Source organism: Coregonus clupeaformis, chromosome 23 (assembly GCF_020615455.1).
Source record: "Coregonus clupeaformis isolate EN_2021a chromosome 23, ASM2061545v1, whole genome shotgun sequence".
Lineage (NCBI taxonomy): Eukaryota > Metazoa > Chordata > Actinopteri > Salmoniformes > Salmonidae > Coregonus > Coregonus clupeaformis.
In genome coordinates this window covers 29,976,753-30,004,659 of record NC_059214.1, presented here as the reverse complement: position 1 = coordinate 30,004,659, position 27,907 = coordinate 29,976,753, and the positions used below count along the sequence as shown (strand labels likewise).

The 27,907-nt window shown below is 46.3% G+C and overlaps 1 protein-coding gene across 3 annotated transcripts in view; it reads right to left on the bottom strand.

Moving 5' to 3' along the window:
- Positions 1 to 356: 356 nt before the first annotated feature.
- The window catches only part of LOC121536870 (rho GTPase-activating protein 20-like), a 60,105-nt gene continuing 32,554 nt past the window's right edge, over positions 357 to 27,907 (bottom strand). For 2 of the 3 annotated variants that reach the window (XM_041844477.2, XM_045206627.1), the window contains exons 2-14: positions 27,194 to 27,279; positions 19,628 to 19,798; positions 15,800 to 15,949; positions 13,957 to 13,998; positions 13,717 to 13,801; positions 13,535 to 13,612; positions 13,240 to 13,306; positions 12,739 to 12,936; positions 10,305 to 10,660; positions 9,432 to 9,541; positions 8,838 to 9,027; positions 3,442 to 3,556; positions 357 to 2,444 (exon numbers count right to left, since the gene is read on the bottom strand). In XM_041844477.2, the coding sequence (XP_041700411.2) occupies positions 769 to 2,444; positions 3,442 to 3,556; positions 8,838 to 9,027; positions 9,432 to 9,541; positions 10,305 to 10,660; positions 12,739 to 12,936; positions 13,240 to 13,306; positions 13,535 to 13,612; positions 13,717 to 13,801; positions 13,957 to 13,998; positions 15,800 to 15,949; positions 19,628 to 19,798; positions 27,194 to 27,279 (3,324 nt within the window). In that variant the 3' untranslated portion in view covers positions 357 to 768. The remainder of the gene's footprint in view (positions 2,445 to 3,441; positions 3,557 to 8,837; positions 9,028 to 9,431; positions 9,542 to 10,304; positions 10,661 to 12,738; positions 12,937 to 13,239; positions 13,307 to 13,534; positions 13,613 to 13,716; positions 13,802 to 13,956; positions 13,999 to 15,799; positions 15,950 to 19,627; positions 19,799 to 27,193; positions 27,280 to 27,907) is intronic. The other variant, XM_045206628.1, reaches the window with a different exon arrangement.

Sequence of the window (27,907 nt, the reverse complement as noted above, 5' to 3'; positions counted from 1 at the left end):
CAGACCTGTCTATCCTCTTAGACCCAGACCTACATCACTCCGCCACCAGAGACCATTACAGATTAATTATTCAAGGAAAATATGATGTTTACTTCACACTATGAGTCTGATGATTCATGCTAAACAGGTGTAAAGAGTTTACATTTTAACACTAATAAAGTACTGTGCTTTTAGTATAGTACAGCCTGTCCTACTTTGTCGGTTCTGCAGGGTCGTAGTCCAGAATCCAAGTCATAGAGACCCATAACATCAAAAAGAAGGCACAAAATAACAGAAGAACATTTTCACAATTTTAGCCTTTTTAATAAAGAAAAATGAAGACTCCCGTTGATACATAAAGATACTTTCACAAGAGCAACGTTTTATTATAATCGCTTTATTTAATTTTCATAAGCATTAGACATCAGATATACAAATGGTGTGTTCTGTAGCAAATATACTCTATAGGACAGCAGCAGGATTGGCATCATGTACAAAAATACACATTTTATTTCTTATAGCTCGTAAAACACTATATCAAAGCATCATATGAACATAAATATAGACCTCTACCTGTCGTTGATTGACAGACATGGAAACAGAGCTCAAGCACAACCAAACATCTACTATGACCAGGGGAAAATAACTGTACATATATGACAATATAAACACCAACAACAAGACCATTTAAACATACAAACGATATGCTATAAACAACATTGACCATCCATATAAAACAAGCCCAGACTCTCTTAAAACCCTCTTAAATGTAGGAGAGTCTAAGTCCTATTAAACGTAGGACTCCTCAGCAAATAACATTTGGTCAAAGTCGTCGACGCAAGGGTCACTACACTTCCTGCTCTGCCACTCCCTCTTCCCCTGGACGAGGGCCAGAGCAACCTCCTGACTCCTACCCAGGCACGCGTCTGCATCCACCCGCCCCTGCGAGGAAAAGTAGTCCCTCACTGCCCGCGTGGCAGAGGGAGACAGGCAGATCCGTGGCTCTGAGTTCGGGCCTGCTCCGTTGCGCTGTAGCTCCACGTCAGAGACTCTAAGTCCGCTCTCAGGGAGCTGCTGATCTTTGACCCTGGGCCTGTCCAGGGTGAGGCTGGAGGCTGCGTCTTTCACGCATGAGGGCTCGGAGGCTCTGCGAGGCATGGTGAGGACCTTGCAGCCAGCCTCCATGGCCGGGGTGAGGGAATGAGACTTATGCCTCTGGAGAGTCAGTGTTGAGTCACTCTGTCCATAGAACACACCCTGGGGGGGCTGGCTGACCTCACTTCCTGTTCCAGTGGACTGCTGGGTGACGTCACTTCTGGTGGGTGGTCTGTGGGTGACTTTGCAGGCCTGGTCGTGCAGCAGCCGTAGCTCCCTTATGGTGAGGGGTTTCTCTGTGCCTCTGTAGAAGGGAGACCTACTCCCCTGTAGCTGTAGGATAGCCTGCTGGTAGGATGGAGGGCTGCTGGACCTCCTCTTGGTGGTCACCTCTACACCTTTAACCTCGGGGGATTTTGGGATGCTAACCCCTTCCCCCTCCCCCACTTCCTCCTCCAGGTGTCCGTTGTCGGGTTGCCGTAGCGACAGCCGTTGGTCCCTCTTGAGCCAAGTGTTGGGGTGCAGGCCGTGGTGGGTGGAGGGGGTCCGGGAGGAGTGGGGGGGGTGGCTTTGGCTCCAGTCCACTGTGTCTCTCTTTGGGGGTGAGGCCTGGGGGGAGCGGGGTAAGCGAGGTGAGAGGGGGGAGCGGGGTGAGAGGGGGGAGCGGGGTGAGAGGGGGGAGCGGGGTGAGAGGGGGAAGCGGGGTGAAGGCTCAGCCAAATGGAAGCCGGCGCTGGTCACATAGTCTGTGGAATAATGGGAGAAGGCGGAGTCTAGGGAGCTGAGGGAGGATCCTGTGGGGGAGGTTGCCGGGGATGACAGGCTGGAGCAGCTGGCATCCAATCGTAAAGGAGTGGGCGGGGCGTGCTTCAGCTTCCTCCGCCCGAGAGTTCCAACCCCTCCTCTTTCTCCACCTGTGACTACATTGTCTTTCAGCTGCAGAGCCCTGATCCCCTGCTTCAGAAACACTTCATCCTCCTCTTCCTCCTCCTCTCCTTCCTCTCCCTCCATCGCCGCATCGTAGCTCGCTTTACGTGACGCCAAACGGTGCATATCTGATTGGACAATCAGAGATCCGGGGGTGTGTCCGAGGGCGGGCTCTGAGCTGCGTCGTAACCTCCGAGGGCCATGTGATTGGACAGAGGTGAACTTCCTTGGTCTGGCCAGTGGGGGGAGATGTAGGAGGTCAGCCTCAGGGTCAGGGTCGGGGTCACAGTCACTCAGCGTAATGACAGAGTCTCTACTGCGGCTGTCTGGCATGGCCTTGTCTCTCAGAGGGAGGGACTCCTGGAAGGGCGACTCTGGGTCTTCGTTTAACTCGTTCTCCAGACTGTCGTAGGATGAGTCGTTCATCTGGAAAGATGACACATCTATGGAGGGAGTGAGAAAGGGAATGAGAGAAGGGGGGAGATTGAGTTTGAACAAACCTCCATTTCATTAGATAGACACAGGGTTTGAAAACTAAGCATAAAGTGTTGTCATGGTCCCTAGCATACAGCTGCCATTCATAGAGTTTGGTTTAGGTGGTTTAGGGGAGAAGGAGGGAATTGGCTGGTGTGTTAATGAGTGTCTGAGAGTGTACTAATCACTGAAGTGACTGAGGTCAACATAGTGACCCCAATCAGCAAACCTCACCGAGACACAGGCTTATGGAGAGGCCACGTCTGAGAGAACACTCAACTCGCACACACACACGACCTTTCTTTTTTTTCTTTTTTTTCCAATTTCGTGGTATCCAATTGGTAGTTACAGTCTTGTCCCATCGCTGCAACTCCCGTACGGACACGGGAGAGGCGAAGGTCGAGAGTCGTGCGTCCTCCGAAACACAACCCAACCGAGCCTCACTGCTTCTTGACACAGTGCCCGCTTAACCCGGAAGCCAGCTGCACCAATGTGTCGGAGGAAACACCGTACACCTGGCGACCGAGTCAGCGTGCACTGCGCCCAGCCCGCCACAGGAGTCGCTAGTGCGCGATGGGACAAGAACATCCCTGTCGGCCAAACCCTCCCCTACACTGGACAACGCTGGGCCAATTGTACGCCGCCCCATGGGTCTCCCGGTCGCGGCCGGCTGCGACAGAGCCTGGACTCGAACCAGGATCTCTAGTGGCACAGCTAGCACTGCGATGCAGTGCCTTAGACCACTGCGCCACTCGGGAGACCCTACGCATGACCTTTCTGACCCTTGTGAAGAGCTCTCTTCCTCCCTTTACCAATAGGAGACATCTCTTCTTCCTGTCTTTTCTGTTCCTATCCAACTGTATTTTTATCTGCCACCAAAACAAACAGCATTTGTTTAGAGCACTGTACAACATAATCTGGAATTAGATGTTATTTCTTCAGTAAATAAATGGAGACTTTGTTTACCTGATCCGTGGTCGCTGCTGTTGCTCTTCTGAGGGAATCCACCAAACAGAGAGGTGACATCATCTCCCAGGACCTTCCTGCAGTTCTCAATCAGGAACTGTACCAGCTCACAGACCTGGGAACAGATCATAGAACTTGTTACACACAAGTCAATGACTGGTCCTAGATCAGGGCTCCGACTGCAATTCCAATCATTACAGTTTTTCTCAATTGCTAAAACACTAAACCCTATTGTCTGAACCAAATGCTCAGTTGCCTGAACCCACTGATTGAATCAATCACTCTTTTGGCAAAACCATAAGCACTTTTCACCTGTTTAGACATAACTTGCCAACACATTTTCATTGTGATGCACCCGTGCTGCATAATGGTGAGCACAGGTGACAAAAGTCAAACACAATTAGAGCACAGGTGTCACCACTTGAACACAACAACTCAAAATTGATCACACTTGTGGCTAATGATGTGAGGGAACATATACAGTAAGCCAGTTCAGAGAGCACTGGTTTGTGAGGCCCTACAATGGATAGAAATCTGAGAGGAAGAGTTCGTGTGAGAGGAGGTCAAGGTGGTCGAGGTGGTCAGCGAAGACAAAGAACAGTAATATCTGATGAAATCAGAGCTACTGTGATTGACCATGTTCTTGTCCATGGTATGAGCATCAGTAGATTCACTGTGTCCACCATAATCCGAAGATTTAGAGAAGAGAACAGGTAATTACCTTTTTTTGACATTATAGTACAGTTTGTGTAAATGTTGACAGCAATTACTGTATGACATACTATATACTGTACCACAGTATACTGTAAGTAAATATATGTTTCAGTACATCACTGTACCAATGTACTGTAGTATTGTAATGGAGGGTTGGTCTAACTGTTTGTAGGCCTAGTATTCCATGTATATTTTTTGTAACTCCATGTTCTCTTTTTGTAGAATTGAAAGACTGCCACATGGGGGTGGGAGGACAGGTATGTTCTCCCCACACCAAGAGACCCTAATTGTTGATATGGTCCGTGAGAACAATGCCATTAAACTGAGCGAAATTCAGCAGAAGATCATTGTATCAACAGTGTCAGCCTCTCTACTGTTGATCGTGTCCTCAAGCGCAACAGACTGCGCATGAAACAGCTATACAGAGTGCCCTTTGATCGCAACTCAGACAGAGTCAAAGAGCAAAGATTCCAGTATGTACAGGTTGGCATATATCCAGACACATTCAATGTTGATTACTCTAAGTAGTGATTTACTGTAGTGGCCTAAATCACTTTTTCCGTATCACTTACAAAACTATATATATTTCTACAGAGGGTTTTTCAACTGGATGCAATGGAAAGACCCCATCAATACATCTACATGGATGAAGCTGGGTTTAATCTCACCAAAAGGAGAAGGAGAGGCCGTAATGTGATTGGCCATCGGGCCATTGTTGGTGTTCCTGGGCAGCGTGGTGGCAATGTCACATTATGTGCTGCCATCAGCAATCATGGGGTTGTCCACCATCATGCCAACCTGGGGCCCTACAACACTCACCAGCTCCTCATTTTCCTCAATCACATGCGAGATGCTTTGTTAGGGCAGCAGGATGAGCATCCCATCTATGTTGTTGTTTGGGACAATGTGAGTTTTCACAGAGCCCTCCAGGTTAGAGAGTGGTACAATATGAACCAAGGTTTTATCAATCTTTGCCTTCCACCGTACTCCCCTTTCCTAAACCCCATTGAGGAATTCTTCTCCTCATGGCGGTGGAAGGTATATGAACGCCAACCTTACACCAGGGTAAATCTCCTGCAAGCCATGGGACTTGCCTGTGGTGACATAGGTGTGGAGGCATGCCAAGCCTGGATACGGCATGCCAGGGGTTTTTCTCCCCGTTGCCTGGCCAGACAAAATGTGGCCTGTGATGTGGATGAAGTCCTGTGGCCTGACCCAGTACGGAGACATGATGCTGTGGCTGAGTAATGCACTTCTTTGTATATTTTTGTACTTTATTTTTACATGGGCTTACTGTACACAAGTGGCAAAACTGCATAAGATTTCTGTTTGTTTTTACAAGTGCTACATGTAAATGCACAAGATTTCTGTTTTGTCTTTTTATACAAGTGCTAAATGCACAGGTTTTTTTTTGTTTTGCAACATGCATTTAGCCTACAGTGAACAATAAACATTTATTTCTCCAGCTTCATGTCCTGAGCATTGTGTTTTCTATTTTTCTACGTAGTGTTTAGTGACTGTTCAGTAGTGTTTTTTATTTTGATTGACTCGGGGCACGATTTGACAACATAGTTCAGTTTTGAGCACAGATTGAACTGTTTTGAGGTGAAAGTTTGGTTTTGCAAGAAGAGTCTGAGGTTTTGTGAATGTAGCTTGAAAATTGGGTTTTGTGTTCACAGTTAAGAGAAAAGGAGAGCAGCTTTCAAGAAATGTGTCTTAGCAATCGAGAAAAACTGTAATCCAGAACCTGTTGTCATCAGTGAAGGTGTAAGGGGGCTTTTTCTGGGGTAAGGTAAGCTAGTGTGCGTATTTATTGTGCATACTTTTCTGACAAAAACAACCTACAGTCCAGAGTGTTCCAGACTTCCCAGTGTCCCAGACTTTGTCCTTGTGAGACCGCGACCGACCAGGGGAATGAGTGTGAGTGTGTTTGAGTGAGTGTGTCCGTGTGAGTGTGTCCGTGTACGTGTGCGTGTGTTTATGTGTGTGTGTGTGTGTGTGTGTGAGTGTGTGTGTGTCCGTTTGTGTGTGTGTGTGTGTGTGAGTGTATGTGTGTGTGTGTGTGTGTGTGTGTGTGTGTGAGTGTGAGTGTGACCGTGTGAGTGTGAGTTTGTGCCTGTGTGTAAAGACAAGAGAGGAGTGTTTAAAGCGGCGGGTTTGTGAAAACACACTCGTCCTCAGGAATCTGTAGGAAATGCTTTGGATTTTTTCCCAGTGAACCTCAACAGGCCCAAGCCTCAACAGAAACAAACACACATTTGACAAGGAGAGAGAAAGATCTGGAAACACCCAGATTGAGTGTGTTTCAACAACAATGTGTCCAAAATCGACCGTAATTCAGAGAGTATTATAGACTTAATGACTTATTCTTGTTTATTATTAACTTACAATACATCTGGGGCCACTGGTGGCAAAACAAATCAAATCAAATGTTTTTTGCCACATGCGCCGAATAGTGAAATGCTTACTTACAAACCCTTAATCAACAATGCAGTTTTAAGAAATTAAAAAAAGTGTTAAGTAAAGAACAGATAAGTAAAAAATAAAAATAGCAAATAATTAAAGAGCAGCAGTAAAATAAAATAACAGTAGGGAGGCTATATACAGGGGGTACAGGTACAGAGTCAATATGCGGGGGCACCGGTTAGTCGAGGTAATTGAGGTAATATGTACATGTGGGTAGAGTTAAAGTGACTATGCATAGATAATAAACAGAGTAGCAGCAGCGTAAAAGAGGGGATGGGGTGGGGGGGACAATGCAAATAGTCCAGGTAGCCATGATTAGCTGTTCAGGAGTCTTATGGCTTGGGGGTAGAAGCTGTTAAGAAGCCTTTTGGACCTAGACTTGGTGCTCCGGTACCACTTGCCATGTGGTAGCAGGGAGAACAGTCTATGACTAGGGTGGCTGGAGTCTTTTACAATTTTTAGGGCCTTCCTCTGACACCGCCTGGTATAGAGGTCCTGGATGGCAGGTAGCTTGGCCCCAGTGATGTACTGCGGTCGGAGGCCGAGCAGTTGCCATACCAGGCGGTGATGAAACCAGTCAGGATGCTCTCGATGGTGCAGCTGTAGAACCTTTTGAGGATCTGAGGTCCCATGCCAAATCTTTTCAGTCTCCTGAGGGGGAATAGGCTTTGTCGTGCCCTCTTCATGACTGTCTTGGTGTGTTTGGATCATGATAGTTTGTTCGTCAGTCAACCTGTTCCACTACAGCCCCGTCGATGAGAATGGGGGCATGCTCAGTCTTCTTTTTTTTCCTGTAGTCCACAATCATCTCCTTTGTCTTGATCACGTTGAGGGAGAGGTTGTTATCCTGGCACCACATGGCCAGGTCTCTGACCTCCTCCCTATAGGCTGTCTCATCGTTGTCTGTGATCAGGCCTACCACTGTTGTGTCGTCTGCAAACTTAATGATGGTGTTGGAGTTGTGCCTGGCCATGCAGTCATGGGTGAACAGGGAGTATAGGAGGGGACTGAGCACGCAACCCTGAGGGGCCCCCGTGTTTAGGATCAGTGTGGCAGATGAGTTGTTACCTACCCTTACCACCTGTGGGTGGCCTGTCAGGAAGTCCAGGATCCAGTTGCAGAGGGAGGTGTTTAGTCCCAGGGTCCTTAGCTTAGTGATGAGCTTTGAGGGCACTATGGTTTTGAACACTGAGCTGTAGTCAATGAATAGCATTCTCACGTAGGTGTTCCTCTTGTCCAGGTGGGAAAGGGCAGTGTGGAGTGCAATAGAGATTGCATCATCTGTGGATCTGTTGGGGCGGTATGCAAATTGGAGTGGGTCTAGGGTTTCTGGGATAATGGTGATAATGTGAGCCATGACCAGCATTTCAAAGCACTTCATGGCTACAGACGTGAGTGCTACGGGTCGGTAGTCATTTAGGCAGGTTATCTTAGTCAAATTGAATCATTTCAGGGCTAGCATTGGTTGGACACAGTCTAGTGGTAGGGTTAGTACTGTGAACTGGTGTGTCAATTCTTACTCTGTGTGAGTAAGTTAGTGTAAATTGTCAAGCTTTTCTGTCAGTGCATGGATTTCATGCTTGTTTTGTGTCACCGTGACTGCAAGGATAGAGATCTCAAACTTGTGTGTGTGCGTGTGTGTGTATGTGTGTGTGTGTGCTTGTGTGTGTCAGTACAGAGATTGAAAACCGGTGACTAGATCAATGTAAAAGCAGTGTGTAAGTAGGTCAGTCCAGGTTTAAAGAGGAAACATACATAGTATAGCCCAGCCTGAGGCTCCTAGCAGGAGGTTGACACACACTGTAACTCCACACTGCTGTTTCTACTTCCATTGGACATCCTGGTTGGTCAGACAGCTAGGTAGCAACAGTATAACTTTCCTTTACACCCTGTCCTGGCCCTTAGCCTCAGTCCTCCAGACATTTATGCGTGCAGTATGAGTAAGTATGTATGTACGTATGTATGTATGGGGCCCTTGTTCTTAACTGGAAATGTAACTGGAAGTACACGTGAGCAACTCACTCTCATCCAAATCTCCCATTGATATTAATACTTGATATAAGCAAGAGTATGATGTAGTAACACACATACACTTTGAATGTATGGTAGAATTATGTGATTGAAATAAGACATGAAAGTAAATTAAAGAAATGAAAAAGTTTGTTAGCAGAGAGGAAAATCTACAAAAAGGTTTGAGGTTTGGGGTCCATTCTCACCTTCTTGGTGGCCTCCCCCTCCCCCCCTGGGCTACAGGGGGCTGGTGTCCACAGCATGCTGGGAGCGATGCACACCGACAGGTTGAAGGCATTCATCTGGTTGTCTTCTGCATTTCCTTGGATACAGTGGAGCAAGGCAACCACATGTCTGAGTAGCAACAGGTTCTCACTGGGTAGAAGATGGACCAACCTAAGGTGGAGGGGGGGGACAAAGTAATCAGTGATGAAAACACAACATTGACAACATCTGGTGAGACTGGATATGTCAGACAAAGATTGGGCAGAGAATGTAAGGTGCACTAGCCCCCCCCTCACACACACACATACACATTGCTACATCCTTTGGGAAACCAGCAGAATGTAGGGTCTGTCACATTCCTGGGGTAAGAAGAATGGAAACATATTTTCATTTTATTTTATGCTTTTTCCCCCCTGTAGGCTTGAGAAGAAGGACTTTATTTTCCTCTGGATCAAAACAGCTTTTTCCTCCCCTTTTCTTTCATTCTAGCTCCCTGTGCCACCCCTCCTTCACAGCAGCTTAGTTTTTCGTCTGTGTATGTGTTTGTGAAGGTGCATTACGGGGAGTGTCAGTACCTATGGATGGCTTGCGTCTTCTCCTCTTCTACCTCTCGCTCCATCGCTCCAACCCACTGCTCATACAGATCCACACACAACAGACTGCCCGGAATGTTCCGCAGGAAGTCCTGTTGGGGGACACAACCACAGGGACACACTTTAGGTTAGAACACACCTTAGCATCACCACATATGCTTATTTTCAGTAGAGATTTAATGAATCCTGAAAATATGGCACATAAAATAGAATAGAATGCTATGAAAGAGGCTGTGCAATTCAAGTATGCAGGACTTCTGAAGTAACATTATAGAGTAGTTGAGAGTTGGCACAGCCAGATGTGTTTTTACTGAAGCAATTGATCCTTTTTCACTCAACGTTGTTTGTTTGTCAACTCAGTTGTTTTTTGTTTGTTGGCTAGGATTGGGTATAGTAATATACCTAACTGAACAGCAGCATGTGTTCTCTCTCTCTCTGTGTGTGTGTGTGTGTGTCCTGTTCTGTATGATCTAATACAGCTACAGGTTTCCAGTAAAGCCTCCCAACGTGCATTGAATTGAGTGTGTTTTTCTACCTGAGCTTTGTCTTCAACTCCAATCACTTCACTACTTTCTGTCTGTCTAAGACTTTCTATGGGGATTTCAAACACACACACACACACTGGATATGGCGGTGAATATGTGTGTCTACAGCTGTGTTAGCTCGGTGCTGTGAATTATTCTGATGTGTTGAAGCAGGATGAAACAGATCCTTCAAACCTCCTCTCTCTCATGTCCCATTTTATCTGATCAGACAAGCCTGGCTAAACCATTTAAACTCGGATTAATACAAAAGGACCCTGGTGTGTGCGTGGTGTGTGCATGTGTGTGCGTGCTCAAGTGCGTTCTGTCCTACCTTGAAGACTGCGGCGGTGACGAACACAGACTCGTGTGTGAGTGTGTGTGTGTCCTCTGTCCCATTGTCCAGTCTGTCTTTCAGCTCTCTGCAGGCTTTGGCCCCTGCAGAGCGACGGAATATACCCCTGGTGTAGGGACCCTCCTGGTACAGAAACACCAGCATGTCCATGACAGGTTTGGGCAGGGTGTGGTCAGAGGGGCAGACGGAGCTGAGAGACCGTCCGAACAGGCGTCCCGGGGTGGGGGACAGGGAGGTGGGGGTCAGGGGGACACCGTCCAGCTGGCTACCGGACCCCCTCCAGAAGGCCCAGTTTATCAACAACCTCTTCCTCTTAATGGACTTCTGACCTGGCTCTATGGAGAGAGGTGTGTGGGGGGGGGGGTTATTCCAACATTAAAGACATTATTCAAATATTAAGTAGGGCCTACTGCTCAATAAAACATGATGAGAGGGGGAGAGAGGGGGATAGAGTTGGAGACTGAATGGTGTTTGGAGAGAGCAGAGGAAGGGAAAAAGAGAGAGAAGGGTGGTGTGAGAGAGAGAGGGAGAGAAAGAGGCATTGATTCAGAAAGAGACGTGACTAGAGAGGGTTCTGTCTAATTGGGTGGAGGTGGGGCAGTCTGTAGAGCCCTGCCCCACACAGCCCTGTAGAGAGAGAGAGAGAGAGAGAGAGAGAGAGAGAGAGAGAGAGCGAGCGAGCGAGAGAGAGAGAGAGAGAGAGAGAGAGAGAGCGAGCGAGCGAGAGAGAGAGAGAGAGAGAGAGAGAGAGAGAGAGAGAGAGAGAGAGAGAGAGAGAGAGAGAGAGAGAGAGAGAGAGAGAGAGAGAGAGAGAGAGAGAGAGAGAAAGAGATGTTTAATATTTCTGAGATCATGTTAAGAAGCTGTGAGTCTGTGAGTGTGTGTTCATATGTTACGTACCGTGTGTGTCTGTGTATGTCTGATAGACTATGAGCTCTCTGTCTGTGTGTTTATTTAAGTTAAGGTGCAGACATGATGTCTGCTCTTACGTTGCGCGTGTGTGTACCTGTTTGTCTGTCTACTTGGACTTTCTGGATAAAAACATTAAATGTGTGTGAAGCACAGCTTATGCTTTGTTTGTGTGTGGGGGAGGGGGGGGGGGGATAAAAGGCCCTTCCACATTAGTGGCACAACACCCCTAGCTGCCCAGGACCCTGCACGTTCAAAACTGACTTTAACAATCCACTCCAGCTTTACACTCAGTTACATGTTGGAAGCCAAATCAAAAACAACATTGTTACAGAGCTGCTCCAAAATTCTTAAACGAGCCGAAGCATCGTTCAAAGTTTATAAAGTTGTAAATCACGCATCATTACACGCCAGTGTGAGAAATCTTGGAGAGGGGGAATATTTAAAAGAGAGGGAACGAGGGGGGAGAGAAAGAGAGAGAGGGCTGGTTGTGTGGGCAATGTTTTGATCATTTTATAGATGTTAATGTATCCATTTTGGCTTGTTGCAAAACAGATGCCATATTTCTCTCCTAGCCAATAAAAACCTTTCATTTTCTGGATGTATTGGTAAAAATATTTGGTATCATGGCAGAGTTGACACCCAAATCCATCAGTGACACCCTTTGCCATGTTCATAAAACACTTGTTAGATGGAAATAATTAGGCTGATGTAGCGGGTAGGGGACGGTATGGTTAAATGGAGGCTTATGTAAGAACTTAACGTGGACAGAGAGGAATCTGAGGGGCTTGTGGGTGATTCAGTGGAGCCTCCTCAATGAGCCTCCTGGAACACATTCTCACACACTCTCTCTATGTTCTCTCTCTCTCTCTATGTTCTCTCTCTCTATGTTCTCTCTCTATGTTCTCACTCTCTCTACGTTCTCTCTCTCTATGTTCTCTCTCTCTCTATGTTATCTCTCTCTCTATGTTCTCACTCTCTCTATGTTCTCTCTCTCTCTATGTTCTCTCTCTCGCTATGTTCTCTCTCTCTCTCTGTTCTCTCTCTCTCTATGTTCTCTCTCTCTCTATGTTCTCTCTCTCTCTATGTTCTCTCTCTCTATGTTCTCTCTCTATGTTCTCTCTCTCTATGTTCTCTCTCTCTATGTTCTCTCTCTCTATGTTCTCTCTCTCTATGTTCTCTCTCTCTATGTTCTCTCTCTCTATGTTCTCTCTCTCTATGTTCTCTCTCTCTCTATGTTCTCTCTCTCTATGTTCTCTCTCTATATGTTCTCTCTCTCTCTGTTCTCTCTCTCTATGTTCTCTCTCTCTCTATGTTCTCTCTCTCTATATGTTCTCTCTCTCTCTCTCTCTCTCATTCCATACTTTCAGAGAGAAAGACGTATGAGGGAAAAGAAGGAGGTATGAAGTAAACAAGCGCAAAAATGGGAGGGGACACATTTTTGGAAGGAAACTTAACCCTTACTTTCTGTTGAGCCGATCACTGTGGGTAAGGGGTCTCATACCTATGAGCGGAGCCTGTCTGAGGCCCACCCGGCTGGGCTTGAGGATGAACTGGCACTGGGTGTCTGGAGGGAGACACTGGTCCAGCAGCATCGCCCCCTGGTCCTCCGGAGGAGGAATCGCATCCTTCCCTCCACCTCCTCCCACTGCTCCCCCATCCCGAATGTGACTCATCTTGATACTGAAGGGAAACTCGTGTCCTGAGGGGTAAGAGAGGAGAGGGTCAGGAGGTTAGAGGTCAGGGGACGTGAGTCTGTCCTGAGATGTGACCAGGCCAGGTTTACAGTATTCAGCTAGTCTCTTATCTACCTCGTCATTAACGGGAGGAAAAATCCCAAAGCAGAGCAACTTTTGATCTCAGAGTAAAGGGTTGTAGTAGGTAGAAGTTGCCCCTGACCACTGATTAGGGACAACTGCTACCTCAAACTAAACGAGAGGGATATGGCTGGGTTTATGCTGGGTGTAAAGGGCTGCGTAGGGCTGGGTAATGGAGGTAAACTCACCAATCAGAGGATAGGGGGAGTCATCCTTACAGGAGCTCATCCACAACTGGTGGTCTTTCACACAGCCCTGTATTGAGAGAGAGAGAGAGAGAGGGGGAGAGGGAGAGGGAGAGGGAGAGACAGAGAGAGAGACAGAGAGAGACAGAGAGAGAGACAGAGAGAGACAGAGAGCAAGAGAGACAGAGAGAGACAGAGGGGAGAGAGAGAGAGAGTCAATGGCACCAAGGGACACACTTCCAAAACATACCCACTCACACACTAGCACATACACTCAAAAACAAGCGTACACACTTACTGAAATGCCAAACTGCTGTAGTGCCATTCGGATTACATCAGCGGTGCTGTCTGAATTACTGACAGCTAGAGTCTTAGCCTGGGGAAAAGCACAAAAACATGAGATAAATTAACGCAAACACACACACAAACATGAAGGAACGCACACACACACAGACCTGCACCACCCATACGTAAACTTACATAAGCACAATTCCCAATGTCCTTTGCAAATATCTTCAAAGGAATGGTCTTGGGGTCATCCTTCTCTTTCTCTTCGTTTATTCGACTGGAGGAAGAAGGAGGAAGGAAGTCAGAATTAGAAAACAACACTTTATTTCACACAAGCCATACTTCTAGTCTACTCTATACTGAAGTCAAGCCATAGAATATTACTGTCAGAGTAAGTTATGAACAACATCGTCTCCCGTCAATTCTGGTTACCTTTTGATGAGAGAAAGCCACTTCTCCTTGTGCTCCACAGAACTGCAGACGGATAGAGAGATAGAAGAGAAATTGGACCCTATTATGTTTCTCATCTTCTCTTACATAACGTGTCCCTGTAAAACTGCATAGTTCCTATGAATTCCTGGTGTCAAGGCATATAGTGTGTGTGTGTGTGTGTGTGTGTGATATTTTACAGTCCCTAGCTCTCTGTGGTCAGAGTAAGGGGGGGTTACGACTAGGAATATGACCCAGGTTGCGGTGTGGTGGAGGGTTGAAAATGTACTGTTCTAGTGGTTGTTCCTTGTTCTGAGACACATAATAACAAGTCCTGTACTGTACTGTGCATACTCAATGAGGATTTATTAAAGGGACTTTCTCACTATAAGTACAGAGTATACAGTAACCATACCGTAACCAGTCTGCTTTTATACATACACTACCAGTCAAAAGTTTGGACACATCTACTCATTCAAGGGTTTTCTTTATTTTTACTATTTCTTACATTGTAGAATAATAGTGAAGACATCAGAACTATGAAATAACACATATGGAATCATGTAGTAAACAGAAAAGTGTTAAACAAATCAAAATATATTTTATATTTGAGATTCTTGAAAGTAGCCACCCTTTGCCTTGATGACAGCTTTGCACACTCTTGGCATTCTCTCAACCAGCTTCACCTGGAATGCTTTTCCAACAGTCTTGTAGGAGTTCCCACATATGCTGAGCACTTGTTGGCTGCTTTTCCTTCACTCTGCGGTCCGACTCATCCCAAACCATCTCAATTGGGTTGAAGTCAGGGGATTGTGGAGGCCAGGTCATCTGATGCAGCACTCCATCACTCTCCTTTTTGGTAAATTAGCCTTTATACAGCCTGGAGGTATGTTGGGTCATTGTCCTGTTGAAAAACAAATGATAGTCCCCCTAACCCCAAACCAGATGGGATGGTGTATCGCTGTAGAATGCTGTGGTAGCCATCCTGGTTAAGTGTTCCTTGAATTCTAAATAAATCACAGACAGTGACACCAACAAAGCACCCCAACACCATAACACCTTCTCCTCCATGCTTTACGGTGGGAAATACACATGCAGAGATCATCCGTTCATCCACAAATTAACTTTTAAGAAGGCACACCTGTTAATTGAATTGCATTCCAGGTGACTACCTCATGAAGCTGGCTGAGAGAATTCCAACAGTGTGCAAAGCTGTCATCAAGGCAAAGGGTGGCTATTTGAAGAATCACAAATAAAACATATATTTTCATTTGTTTAACACTTTTTTGGTTACTACATGATTCCATATGTGTTATTTCATAGTTTTAATGTCTTCACTATTATTCTACAATGTAGATAATAGTAAAAATAAAGAAAAACCCTGGAAAGAGTAGGTGTGTCCAAACTTTTGACTGGTACTGTAAGTGTGTATGTGTGTGTGTGTGTGTCTGTGTGTCTGTGTGTCTGTGTGTGTGGACGTGTTTAACTATACTTGTGGGGACCAGAAGTCCCCACAAGAATAGTAAACCAAGACAAATTGGACCAACTGGGGACATTTTGTTAATCGCCACAAGGTCAAATGCTATTTCTAGGGGGTTTAGGGTTAAGGTTAGAATTAGTGTTAGGGTTAGAATTAGGTTTAGGTTTAGGGTTAGTGTTAGGAGTTAGAGTTAGGGTTAGGTTTTTGGGTTAAGGTTAGGGTTAGGGTTAGGGTTAGGTTTGGGGTTAGGGGTTAGGGAAAATAGGATTTTGAATGGGACTGAATTGTATGTCCCCACAAGGTTAGCTGCGCAAGACTGTGTGTGTGTGTTTGTGTGTGTGTGTGTGTGTGTGTGCGTGTGTGTACCTGAATGTGGCGACACAGTTAAAAGTGGGCCAGCCCATGACGAAGCTCCTGTCTGGACTGGTGCTGCCTTCACACACCTCCTCCATACAGCCTGCTGTCCACATCTCACACACACGCACCTGAGCCTTCAGCTTGAAGTGTGTGGACGACCTGCAGGAAACACAAGAGGGTCACACACAGTTTAACACACTAGCACACACACACACACACACACTGAATCACATATTTCTGAGCACATACAGTACATTAATTAATAGCCATGGTCGAATTCTCAATATTCCTACATATAAACTCAGCGAAAAAAGAAACGTCCCTTTTTCAGGACCCTGTCTTTCAAAGATAATTAGTAAAAATCCAAATAACTTCACAGATCTTCATTGCTTGTTCAATGAACCATAAACTATTAATGAACATGCACCTGTGGAACAGTCCTTAAGACACTAACAGCTTACAGACGGTAGGCAATTAAGGTCACACCTATGAAAACTTAGGACACTAAAGAGGCCTTTCTACTGACTCTGAAAAACACCAAAAGAAAGATGCCCAGGGTCCCTGCTCATCTGCGTGAACGTGCCTTAGGCATGCTGCAAGGAGGCATGAGGACTGCAGATATGGCCAGCGCATTAAATTGCAATGTCCGTACTGTTTATTTATTTATTTTATTTTACCTTTATTTAACCAGGTAAGCCAGTTGAGAACAAGTTCTCATTTAAAACTGCGACCTGGCCAAGATAAAGCAAAGCAGTGCGATTGTCACGCCCTGGCTCTGGGTACTCTTATATGTTGAGCCAGGGTGTGGATTTTCTATGTGTGATTTTCTATGTTTTGTTCTAGTTCGTGTTTTCTATGTTGGCCAGGGTGGTTCCCAATCAGAGGCAGCTGATTCTCGTTGTCTCTGATTGGGAACCATACTTAGGCAGCCTGTTGGCACTAGTTATTTGTGGGATCTTGTTCCGTAAGGTTTGTTTTGGTGTATTTACCTAGGACTTCACGTATCGTTTGGTTTGTTGTTTTGTTCGTGTGTGTACTTAATAAAAGATGTACGCATATCACGCTGCGCCTTGGTCCGCTGTTTATAACGATCGTGACAGAAGATCCCACCAAGACTGGATCAAGCAGCGTGACGAGGAGAGAGGATGGACCTGGGAGGAGATGAGTGAGAGTCTGGCAAGAGGGATGGAGGCCATGAGCACGGGGGAGAGACAAGCCCAAACATTTAGGGGGGGGCTCACGCCGTGGACGACGAGGCAGCGGGAGGCCGCGATAGAGCGGTTCAGCAGGTTGGCAGAGGAGGCCGCCAGGTTACGGGGGTCACTGGTCACGAGGGAGAAGGATAGTGTGGAGGCACGGCGAGAGGAACTGAGTAGGCAGCAGAGGGAGCGGAGGTTTATGTGGAAACCCAGTCCCACTCCTCGCACCAAGCAAGTGGTGTGTGTCACCAGTCCGGTCCGGCCCGTTCCTGATTCCCGCACAAGGCCAGTGGTGTGTGTTCCCAGTACGGTCAGGCCCGTTCCTGCTCCCCGCACTAAGCCTGTGGTGTGCGTCGCCAGCCCGGTCCGGCCTGTTCCTGCTCCCCGCACCAAGCCAGTGGTGCGCGTCGTCAGCCCGGTCCGGCCTGTTCCTGCTCCCCGCACCAAGCCAATGGTGCGCGTCGTCAGTCCGGTCCGGCCCGTTCCTGCTCCCCGCACCAAGCCAGTGGTGCGCGTCGTCAGCCCGGTCCGGCCCGTTCCTGCTCCCCGCACCAAGCCAGTGTTGGCACACGTGCACGCCTCCGATACACACACTTACTCCTTCCTAACATCCTAAACCTACTGTTTTTCACCCATAATGTAATAAAGCCAATTATAGCTGTCACCACTGTATGGGTCAGCTCCACCCAGAGGCACATGATGTTGAATATACAGTACCAGAAAAAAGTTTGGACACACCTACTAATTCAAGGGTTTTTCTTTATTTTTACAATTTTCTACATTGTATAATAATGTTGAAGACATCAAAACTATGAAATAACACATATGGAATCATAGAGTAACCAAAAAAGTTTTAAACAAATCAAAATATATTTTATGTTTTAGATTCTTCAAATAGCCACCCTTTGCCTTGATGACAGCTTTGCACACTCTTGGCATTCTATCAACCAGCTTCATGAGGTAGTCACCTGGAATGCATTTCAATTAACAGGTGTGCCTTGTAAAAAGTTAATTTGTGGAATTTCTTTCCTTCTTAATGCATTTGAGCCAATCAGTTGTGTTGTGACAAGGTAGTGGTGGTATACAGAAGATAGACGTATTTGGTAAATAACTCCTGAGTGGCGCAGTGGTCTAAGGCACTGCATCGCAGTGCTAACTGTGCCACTAGAGATCCTGGTTCGAATCCAGGCTCTGCCGCGACCGGGAGACTCATGGGCGGCGCACAATTGGCCCAGGGTAGGGGAGGGAATGGCCGGCAGGGATGTAGCTCAGTTGATAGAGCATGGCGTTTGCAACGCCAGGGTTGTGGGTTCGATTCCCACGGGGGGCCAGTATAAAAAAAATATGTATTCACTAACTGTAAGTCGCTCTGGATAAGAGCGTCTGCTAAATTACTAAAATGTAATGTAAATGTAAAAGACCAAGTCCATATTATGGCAAGAACAGCTCAAATAAGCAAAGAGAAAGGACAGTCCATCATTACTTTAAGACATGAAGGTCAGTCAATATGGAACATTTCAAGAACTTTGAAAGTTTCTTCAAATGCAGTCGCAAAAACCATCAAGCACTATGATGAAACTGGCTCTCATGAGGACCGCCACAGAAATGGAAGACCCAGAGTTACCTCTGCTGCAGATGATAAGTTCATTAGAGTTACCAGCCTCAGAAATTGCAGCCCAAATAAATGCTTCACTGAGTTCAAGTAACAGACACATCTCAACATCAATTGTTCAGAGGAGATTGCGTGAATCAGGCCTTCATGGTCGAATTGCTGAAAAGAAACCACTACTAAAGGACACCAATAAGAAGAAGAGACTTGCTTGGGCCAAGTAACACGAGCAATGGACATTAGACCGGTGGAAATCTGTCCTTTGGTCTGATGAGTCCAAATGTGAGATTTTTGGTTCCAACCGCCGTGTCTTTGTGAGACGCAGAGTAGGTGAGTGGATGATCTCCGCATGTGTGGTTCCCACCGTGAAGCATGGAGGAGGAGGTGTGATGGTGTGGGGGTGCTTTGCTGGTGACACTGTCAGTGATTTATTTAGAATTCAAGGCACACTTAACCAGCACGGCTACCACAGCATTCTGCAGCGATACGCCATCCCATCTGGTTTGCGCTTAGTGGGACTATCATTTGTTTTTCAACAGGACAATGACCCAAAACCCACCTCCAGGCTGTGTAAGGGTTATTTGACCAGGAAGGAGAGTGATGGAGTGCTGCATCAGATGACCTGGCATCCACAATCATCTGACCTCAACCCAATTGAGATGGTTTGGGATAAGTTGGACCGCAGAGTGAAGGAAAAGCAGCCAACAAGTGCTCAGCATATGTGTGAACTCCTTCAAGACTGTTGGAAAAGCATTCCAGGTGAAGTTGGTTGAGAGAATGCCAAGAGTGCGCAAAGCTGTCATCAAGGCAAAGGGTGGCTACTTTGAAGAGGTAATTATAGGCTGGATAGGAGCGAGTATGGAGTAGAGAGAGGGAGGGAAGAGGGGATGAGAGAGGGATACAGTATGTCTCACTTGGTGGAGGAAAGAAAGAGAGATGGAATGCTGTTTTTAGCTCTCTCTCTCTCTCTCTCTCTCTCTCTCCCCCCCCCTCCCTCTCTCTCTCACACACACACACAGAGAGACTCACTTGGCCTTGGCGATGAGGAGTGTGTCAGTGAAAAGGAAGAGGTGTCTCTCCTGCGTCTGCAGGCCGGTCTTCAGCTGGGTGTGGGCGTGGGCCAGGAACATCCTCCATGGGGAGAGGAACGCCTGCACCAGGGGACACGTCTCTGGGCTGACTGGGGACAGGCAGTTCTCCCTGTCAACACACACACATCACACACTGTTAGAATAACCAGGTCAACACACAGTAGAGGGTTCATTTCAGGTTGGCTCCCAATGGGCCAATGGGTCAGAAGGATAACTGTTTGGGGTCAGAGTGAGAGGAGGTGTGGGTCCCTTGGGTTGTGTTTATGGATGAACCCACTGCTCCCAATTCTGGTCGAATGATCACACATGCAAAAACACACAGAAACACACAGATATAACCACTGTATCAGGTTCAAGGGAAAGTTACATCTTCCGGAATGATGTCAAAATCTGCCATGGGCAAATACAGCAGATGGAAAGAGTTGGCGTTTTTCCAGGGAACAACGGAAATAGTTGCAGGGCTCTGTCCTTTCCTGTTTACAGCAGGCAGTAAGATCGGATTCTCAGCTCACATTCGAGAGATAATGGCCCTGTACACACGAGCGCACACACACCCATCATCCTAACCACCAACCCCAGAGAACTGCCTTCAAACAGTTTCTTCCTAACACTGGAAAGCACCAAAAGCTTGGCATCAAATATCCCTCCACACCCATAGTACAGATCTCTTTCTCATTGACTTGTGTAATTAATCAGTTAAGTATTGTAATTACCTAATGGAAGACTGAGTGACTCTGATGTGGCTTGGTCTTTATGTGTTTTTAAAACTCTTCCTATTCCAAAAAGAGCAAGTGAACCAATTAATCACAGACTAAGGTCTTCAGTTTGCTATTGACTCATTGCTTCTAGATGAGTCTTAAAGGCCGAAACCATGATTCCAAACCAGGGTGGAATTTGTAGGAGGGAAAATTGGGAGAGGTTCATACCCCTGGACCCCCTAAAAATTCTGAAATATAACCCTAACTAACACCATAACAGAAGACCACTTAGAACAAGCTTCAACGGCTCTCAGGGAGATTATAAAACCACATCATCCCCTCTTTCTCTATCCGCTTTTCTTAATACATAATATATCCGGGAAGTGCCCAAGTCATAGAGTCCACACACACACACAGAACAGCTTCCCGTAATATCTCTCTCTCTCCCTCTATACAGACACCAAACTTCCATATTCAGCCCACATCCCTTCCCCTGAATGGTTGATTGGCAGCTGAGCTCCTGTTCCATTGAAGCTGATGGATGACTGGCTAACGACCCCATTGTGTGTCATGCAATGTTGATAAATTGGACATAGAGGCCGTTTGCATACACACCACATACACGGCCATCTTTGTTGGGGAACAGTCCTGTGGAGCGAGATGTTGACATTTCAGGCACAATGCTGGTTGTTTATTCTCGGGGGGCTCCTGTGGGGTAAGGCCTCTAAACCCAACCCTGGGAGACAACAGCACAACACAGCATACTAATGTCCCAGCATGCCTTTAGTGAGAGAATGGTGAATATTGATGAGCCCGCCATCACTATATCAGACCTACTAGTCAATCAGAATGCCTAACGAATGGCACCACCCTCTTATCCTGATTATGGTCACACTGGCTTTCTTTGATGTACCCCACACCTAGACTCTCTCTCGCTGTCACTCTCTTTATGTCTCTCTCTCTCAATCTCTCTGTCTCTCTGTCTCTCTGTCTCTCTCTCTCTCTCTCGCTCTCTCTCTGACACACACACACACAAGGAGGTGGGGTGTGTCAAGGTTACCGGGGGCTGCAGCCAGGAGATGAGGTCACCCTGGTCCAGATGTGTGTGTTGTAACACCCCCCCAGTGTGGATGAAATCATCTGTAAGGAGAGACCCCCAAGAGGACAGCAGCTGGACGAACAGCTGTCCCTCAGATGCCACACACACACACACACACACTCACAGAAACCCAACCTCATCTCCACACTACGTATGTTCTCTAACCCTGTGACCCTCCTGCTCTGTATCCCCTAGACAGACACATTACACATCCTTATATTATCTTAATAATAGCTAAACCCCGCTATTTCTACAATTTTTCTTCTTAAAATCTGATTTTAAACCTACCCTTAACCCTACTCTTAACCACACTAGTAACCTTATGCCTAACCCTAACCTTAAATGAAGACCAAAATGCTAATTATTGTTTTCGTGACTTTTTTCGATATAGCCAATTTTGACTTTGTGGCTGTGGTAACTAGTGACAACCACGCACAACACAGCATACTAATGTCCCAGCATGCCTTTAGGGAGAGAATGGTGAATATTGATGAGCCCGTCATCACTATATCAGGCCGACTAGCCAATCAGAACGCCTAACGAATGGCACCACCCTCTTATCCTGATCATGCTCTCTCTCTCGCTCTCTCACACTATCTCTCTCTCTCTCTCTCCCCATCTCTCTCTCTCCCTCTGACACACGCAAACACACACACACACACACACACAAGGAGGTGTGGTGTGTCAATGTTACCGGGGGCTGCAGCCAGGAGATGAGGTCACCCTGGTCCAGATGTGTGTGTTGTAACACCCCCCGGTGTGGATGAGAACATCTGTAAGGAGAGACCCCCAAGAGGACAGCAGCTGGATGAACAGCTGTCCCTCAGATGCCACACACACACACACACACACACACACAGAGAGAGAAACCCTACTTCATCTCCACACTACATAAAGTGGCATGCGAAAGTATTCACCCCCCATGGCATTTTTCCTATTTTGTTGCCTTACAACCTGGAATTAAAATGGATTTTTTGGTGGTTTGTATTAATTGATTTACACAACATACCTACCACTTTGAAGATGCAAAATAAAAAAATGTGTGAAAACTACAGCGTGCATAACTATTCACCCCCCCAGAGTAAATACTTTGTAGAGCCACCTTTTGCAGCAATTCCAGCTGCAAGTCTCTTGGGGTGTGTTTCTATAAGCTTGGCACATCTAGCCACTGGGATTTTTGCCCATTCTTCAAGGCAAAACTGCTCCAGCTCCTTCAAGTTGAATGGGTTCCGCTGGTGTACAGCAATCTTTAAGTCATACCACAGATTCTCAATTGGATTGAGGTCTGGGCTTTGACTAGGCCATTCTAAGACATTTAAATGTTTCCCCTTAAACCACTCAAGTGTTGATTTAGCAGTATGCTTAGGGTCATTGTCCTGCTAGAAGGTGAACCTCCGTCCCAGTCTCAAATCTCTGGAAGACTGAAACAGGTTTCCCTCAAGAATTTCCCTGTATTTAGCGCCATCCATCATTCCTTCAATTCTGACCAGTTTCCCAGTCCCTGCTGATGAAAAACATCCCCACAGCATGATGCTGCCACCACCATGCTTCACTGTAGGGATGGTGTTCTCGGGGTGATGAGAGGTATTGGGTTTGCGCCAGACATAGCGTTTTCCTTGATGGCCAAAAAGCTCAATTTTAGTCTCATCTGACCAGAGTACCTTCTTCCATATGTTTGGGGAGTCTCCCACATACCTTTTGGCGAACACCAAACGTGTTTGCTTATTTTTTTCTTTAAGCAATGGCTTTTTTCTGGCCACTCTTCTGTAAAGCCCAGCTCTGTGGAGTGTACAGCTTAAAGTGGTCCTATGGACAGATACTCCAATCTCTGCTGTGGAGCTTTGCAACTCCTTCAGGGTTATCTTTGGTCTCTTTGTTGTCTCTCTGATTAATGCCCTCCTTGCCTGGTCCGTGAGTTTTGGTGGGCGGCCCTCTCTTGGCAGGTTTGTTATGGTGCCATATTCTTTCAATTTTTTAATAATGGATTTAATGGTGCTCTGTGGGATGTTCAAAGTTTCAGATATTTTTTTATAACCCAGCCCTGATCTGTACTTCTCCACAGCTTTGTCCCTGACCTGTTTGGAGAGCTCCTTGGTCTTCACGATGCCGCATGCTTGGTGGTGCCCCTTGCTTAGTGGTGTTGCAGACTCTGGGGCCTTTCAGAACAGGTGTATATATACTGAGATCATGTGACAGATCGCACACAGGTGGACTTTATTTAACTAATTATGTGACTTCTGAAGGTAATTGGTTGCACCAGAACTTATTTAGGGGCTTCATAGCAAAGGGGGTGAATACATATGCATGCACCATTTTTCAGTTATACATTTTTTTGAATTTTTTGAAACAAGTTATTTCTTTCATTTCACTTCACCAATTTTGACAATTTTGTGTATGTCCATTACATGAAATCCAAATAAAAATCAATTTAAATTACAGGTTGTAATGCAATAAAATAGGAAAAACGCCAAGGGGATGAATACTTTTGCAAGGCACTGTATGTTCTCTAAGCCCTGTGACCCTCCCCTAGACAGACACGTTACACATATGACACTGTCCTCTTGCTTTGCTCTGGTTAAAATCTGTGTGTGTGTGTGTGTTTTCTCTACCATATACAGTGAGGGAAAAAAGTATTTGATCCCCTGCTGATTTTGTACGTTTGCCCACTGACAAAGACATGACCAGTCTATAATTTTAATGGTAGGTTTATTTGAACAGTAAGAGACAGAATAACAACAACAAAATCCAGAAAAACGCATGTCAAAAATGTTATAAATTGATTTGCATTTTAATGAGGGAAATAAGTATTTGACCCCCTCTCAATCAGAAAGATTTCTGGCTCCCAGGTGTCTTTTATACAGGTAACGAGCTGAGATTAGGAGCACACTCTTAAAGGGAGTGCTCCTAGTCTCAGCTTGTTACCTGTATAAAAGACACCTGTCCACAGAAGCAATCAATCAATCAGATTCCAAACTCTCCACCATGGCCAAGACCAAAGAGCTCTCCAAGGATGTCAGGGACAAGATTGTTGACCTACACAAGGCTGGAATGGTCTACAAGACCATCGCCAAGCAGCTTGGTGAGAAGGTGATAACAGTTGGTGCGATTATTCGCAAATGGAAGAAACACAAAATAACTGTCAATCTCATGGAGTTGTAATGATCATGAGAACGGTGAGGAATCAGCCCATAACTACACAGGAGGATCTTGTCAATGATCTCAAGGCAGCTGGGACCATAGTCACCAAGAAAACAATTGGTAACACACTACGCCGTGAAGGACTGAAATCCTGCAGCGCCCGCAAGGTCCCCCTGCTCAAGAAAGCACATATACAGTCCCGTCTGAAGTTTGCCAATGAACATCTGAATGATTCAGGGGAGAACTGGGTGAAAGTGTTGTGGTCAGATGAGACCAAAATCGAGCTCTTTGCCATCAACTCAACTCGCTGTGTTTGGAGGAGGAGGAGTGGACCAATGTAACAAGGAAGATGGAGTGGACCAATGTAGCAAGGGAGATGGAGTGGACCAATGTAGCAAGGGAGATGGAGTGGACCAATGTAGCAAGGGAGATGAATGGACCAATGTAGCAGGGGAGATGGAGTGGACCAATGTAGCAAGGAAGATGGAGTGGACCAATGTAGCAAGGAAGATGGAGTGGACCAATGTAGCAAGGGAGATGGAGTGGACCAATGTAGTAAGGGAGATGAATGGACCAATGTAGCAGGGGAGATGGAGTGGACCAATGTAGCAGGGGAGATGGAGTGGACCAATGTAGCAAGGGAGATGAATGGACCAATGTAGCAGGGGATATGGAGTGGAACCCTGTAGCAGGAGATATGGAGTGGAACCCTGTAGCAGGGGATATGGAGTGGAACCCTGTAGCAGGGGATATGGAGTGGAACCCTGTAGCAGGGGATATGGAGTGGAACCCTGTAGCAGGGGATATGGAGTGGAACCCTGTAGCAGGGGATATGGAGTGGAACCCTGTAGCAGGGGATATGGAGTGGAACCCTGTAGCAGGGGATATGGAGTGGACCCCTGTAGCAGGGGATATGGAGTGGAACCCTGTAGCAGGAGATATGGAGTGGAACCCTGTAGCAGGGGATATGGAGTGGAACCCTGTAGCAGGGGATATGGAGTGGAACCCTGTAGCAGGGGATATGGAGTGGAACCCTGTAGCAGGGGATATGGAGTGGAACCCTGAAGCAGGAGATATGGTCTTATAACAATACCACCAGTGTGTTCTTTCCAAATCTCACGTCATGGTTCTTGGAAAGCAATGGCAATACACTTTGTCTCTCATACATAGGGTAGAAGGAGTGCTGGAGGGTGCCATGGTTGTTGAGAATGATGAGGTAGCATAGGGAAGGACAAAGGGAGCCATGTACTGTACCTACATAAGATATAGTGTGGACAATGACCATAGTCAATGTACTGTATATAGCTGTCATATAACGTCAGTGGTAGAAGGTAGTAGAGAGGACGCCAGGCTATTAGAAATAATAAGAGAAGTCAAGCCCTGTCTTATAAAACTATCCATAACAGGGCATCTCCTACATGACACATGGTGGCTGGTGGCCATGGAAAACGGGGTCATGATTATTGCTTAAACTACGTTTAGTTTCTAATACCCCCCTCCTCCCATATCCATTTCACTGCTACAGGCCAGGGTGCTCTGTGGAAGTGTGTCCTGTCTTATACTGTTCCTCAGTGGGGACTGACTTTAGCCCTGGAGTCGTAAAGCTGGAGCAGGATGAGGCGACTTCTAGATGAGGTGACGGGGGAGGGGGTGACGTAAGTGCCTGAGCGAAAGGACAAAGTCGCCACACAGCAACTCTAGACACACACACACATACATGCACACACACATTCAAACACACACATACAGACACTATCGCAGACACACAATACCTCCAACCACGAGGGCAATGACCCATTAAAGCGTCGACAGTGTTCAGCTCAACACTCCTAAGTGGTCCAGCTTCACACTTAACATGCTCCAACTCAGCCTAAAATCACTGGGTAAGCAGTCAGCACTAGAACACACATAAACATGTCAAACAACACCAGGACAGGACAAGGTTTCTCTAGCTTCTCTAACACTGGAGAAATGTGTTTGTTTGAAGTGTAAACATTTTCCTAGCAGTGCTGTAATTATAATTAAAGTCTCCTGGGGAACTAAATTATTTGTTCCATAGGTTCATGGAGGGAGGGGGGTGGGGGGTTGGGGGGGTGGGGGGTGGGGGGGTTCAGCATGATTCATGAACACAGAGACGCACATGTGAGCACACACACCTCAATCTAAAGACATTAAAAACCTTTTGATGGCTGCACTTTAGAATCCCCCCCAGAACTAACAATGATGGATAGTGAAAAATAGGTAATTCTCCCTCTGCATTGGCCTGCAGGGAATGTGCTTTCTCATAAGTCAGGCCAGTACTGAAAGATGGGAATGATATCACTATGCCCTAGAAAGATAATAAATCACCTAGAGTGGATCCCAGACCTACTTTCCCTTTCAAAGTCAAGAGTTGAGAGCAAACAATATTGCTGAATCTCGAACAGTGCTTTTTGTTCATGACCATTTGATCTGACTCATGATCTGGGAAAAACTCCTGACCCTATTTATGGGCACTATCTATAGAGACTACACGTAGTGATAGGTAGCAGTTAGTTGAATAGAGGTATCCGATAGGCTGTTACTGTACCTGGACATGCTTCGTGATTTGGTAAGTGCTTTGCTGATAACCAGGGAGGGGGCGGACTGTCGTCGATGGGCCAGGGTCTTCATCTGCTACGGAGAGAAAAGAGGGAGGGAGAGAATACTGTGTTCACTCCAGAATAGGCTATAGTTCACATAGTTAGTGAGTCATTATTCATATAGTCCATTGTTATTTACTGTAGTCATATTTACAGAGGTCATACCGGAACACACCCTGCTAGTCATAAACCACATATCTGTCTAATGGGGGTTAAGGAGGGGAGGGGAGAGAAAGAAAGTACTGTCGATGTTTCTACATAAATCACAATCTCTCTCACAATGTCAGGAATTGAGTAGGCCACCACAGGAATTTCATTTAAACACAATCTATTTACGCCTCCCAAAAAAACATGTGACTCGTGAAACAATCTCTGCCAGTGTCTTGGGTAACATACACTACAAGGGTATGTGGACACCTGCTCATTCCAAAATCATGGGCATTAATATGGAGTTGGTCCCCCCTTTGCTGCTAAAACAGCCTCCACTCTTCTGGGAAGGCTTTCCACTAGATGTTGGAACATTGCTGTGGGGACTTGCTTCCATTCAGCCACAAGAGCATTAGTGAGGTCGGGCACTGACGTTGGGCGATAAGGCCTGGCTCGCAGTCGGCGATCCAATTCATCCTAAAAGGTGTTCAATGGGGTTGAGGTCAGGGCTCTGT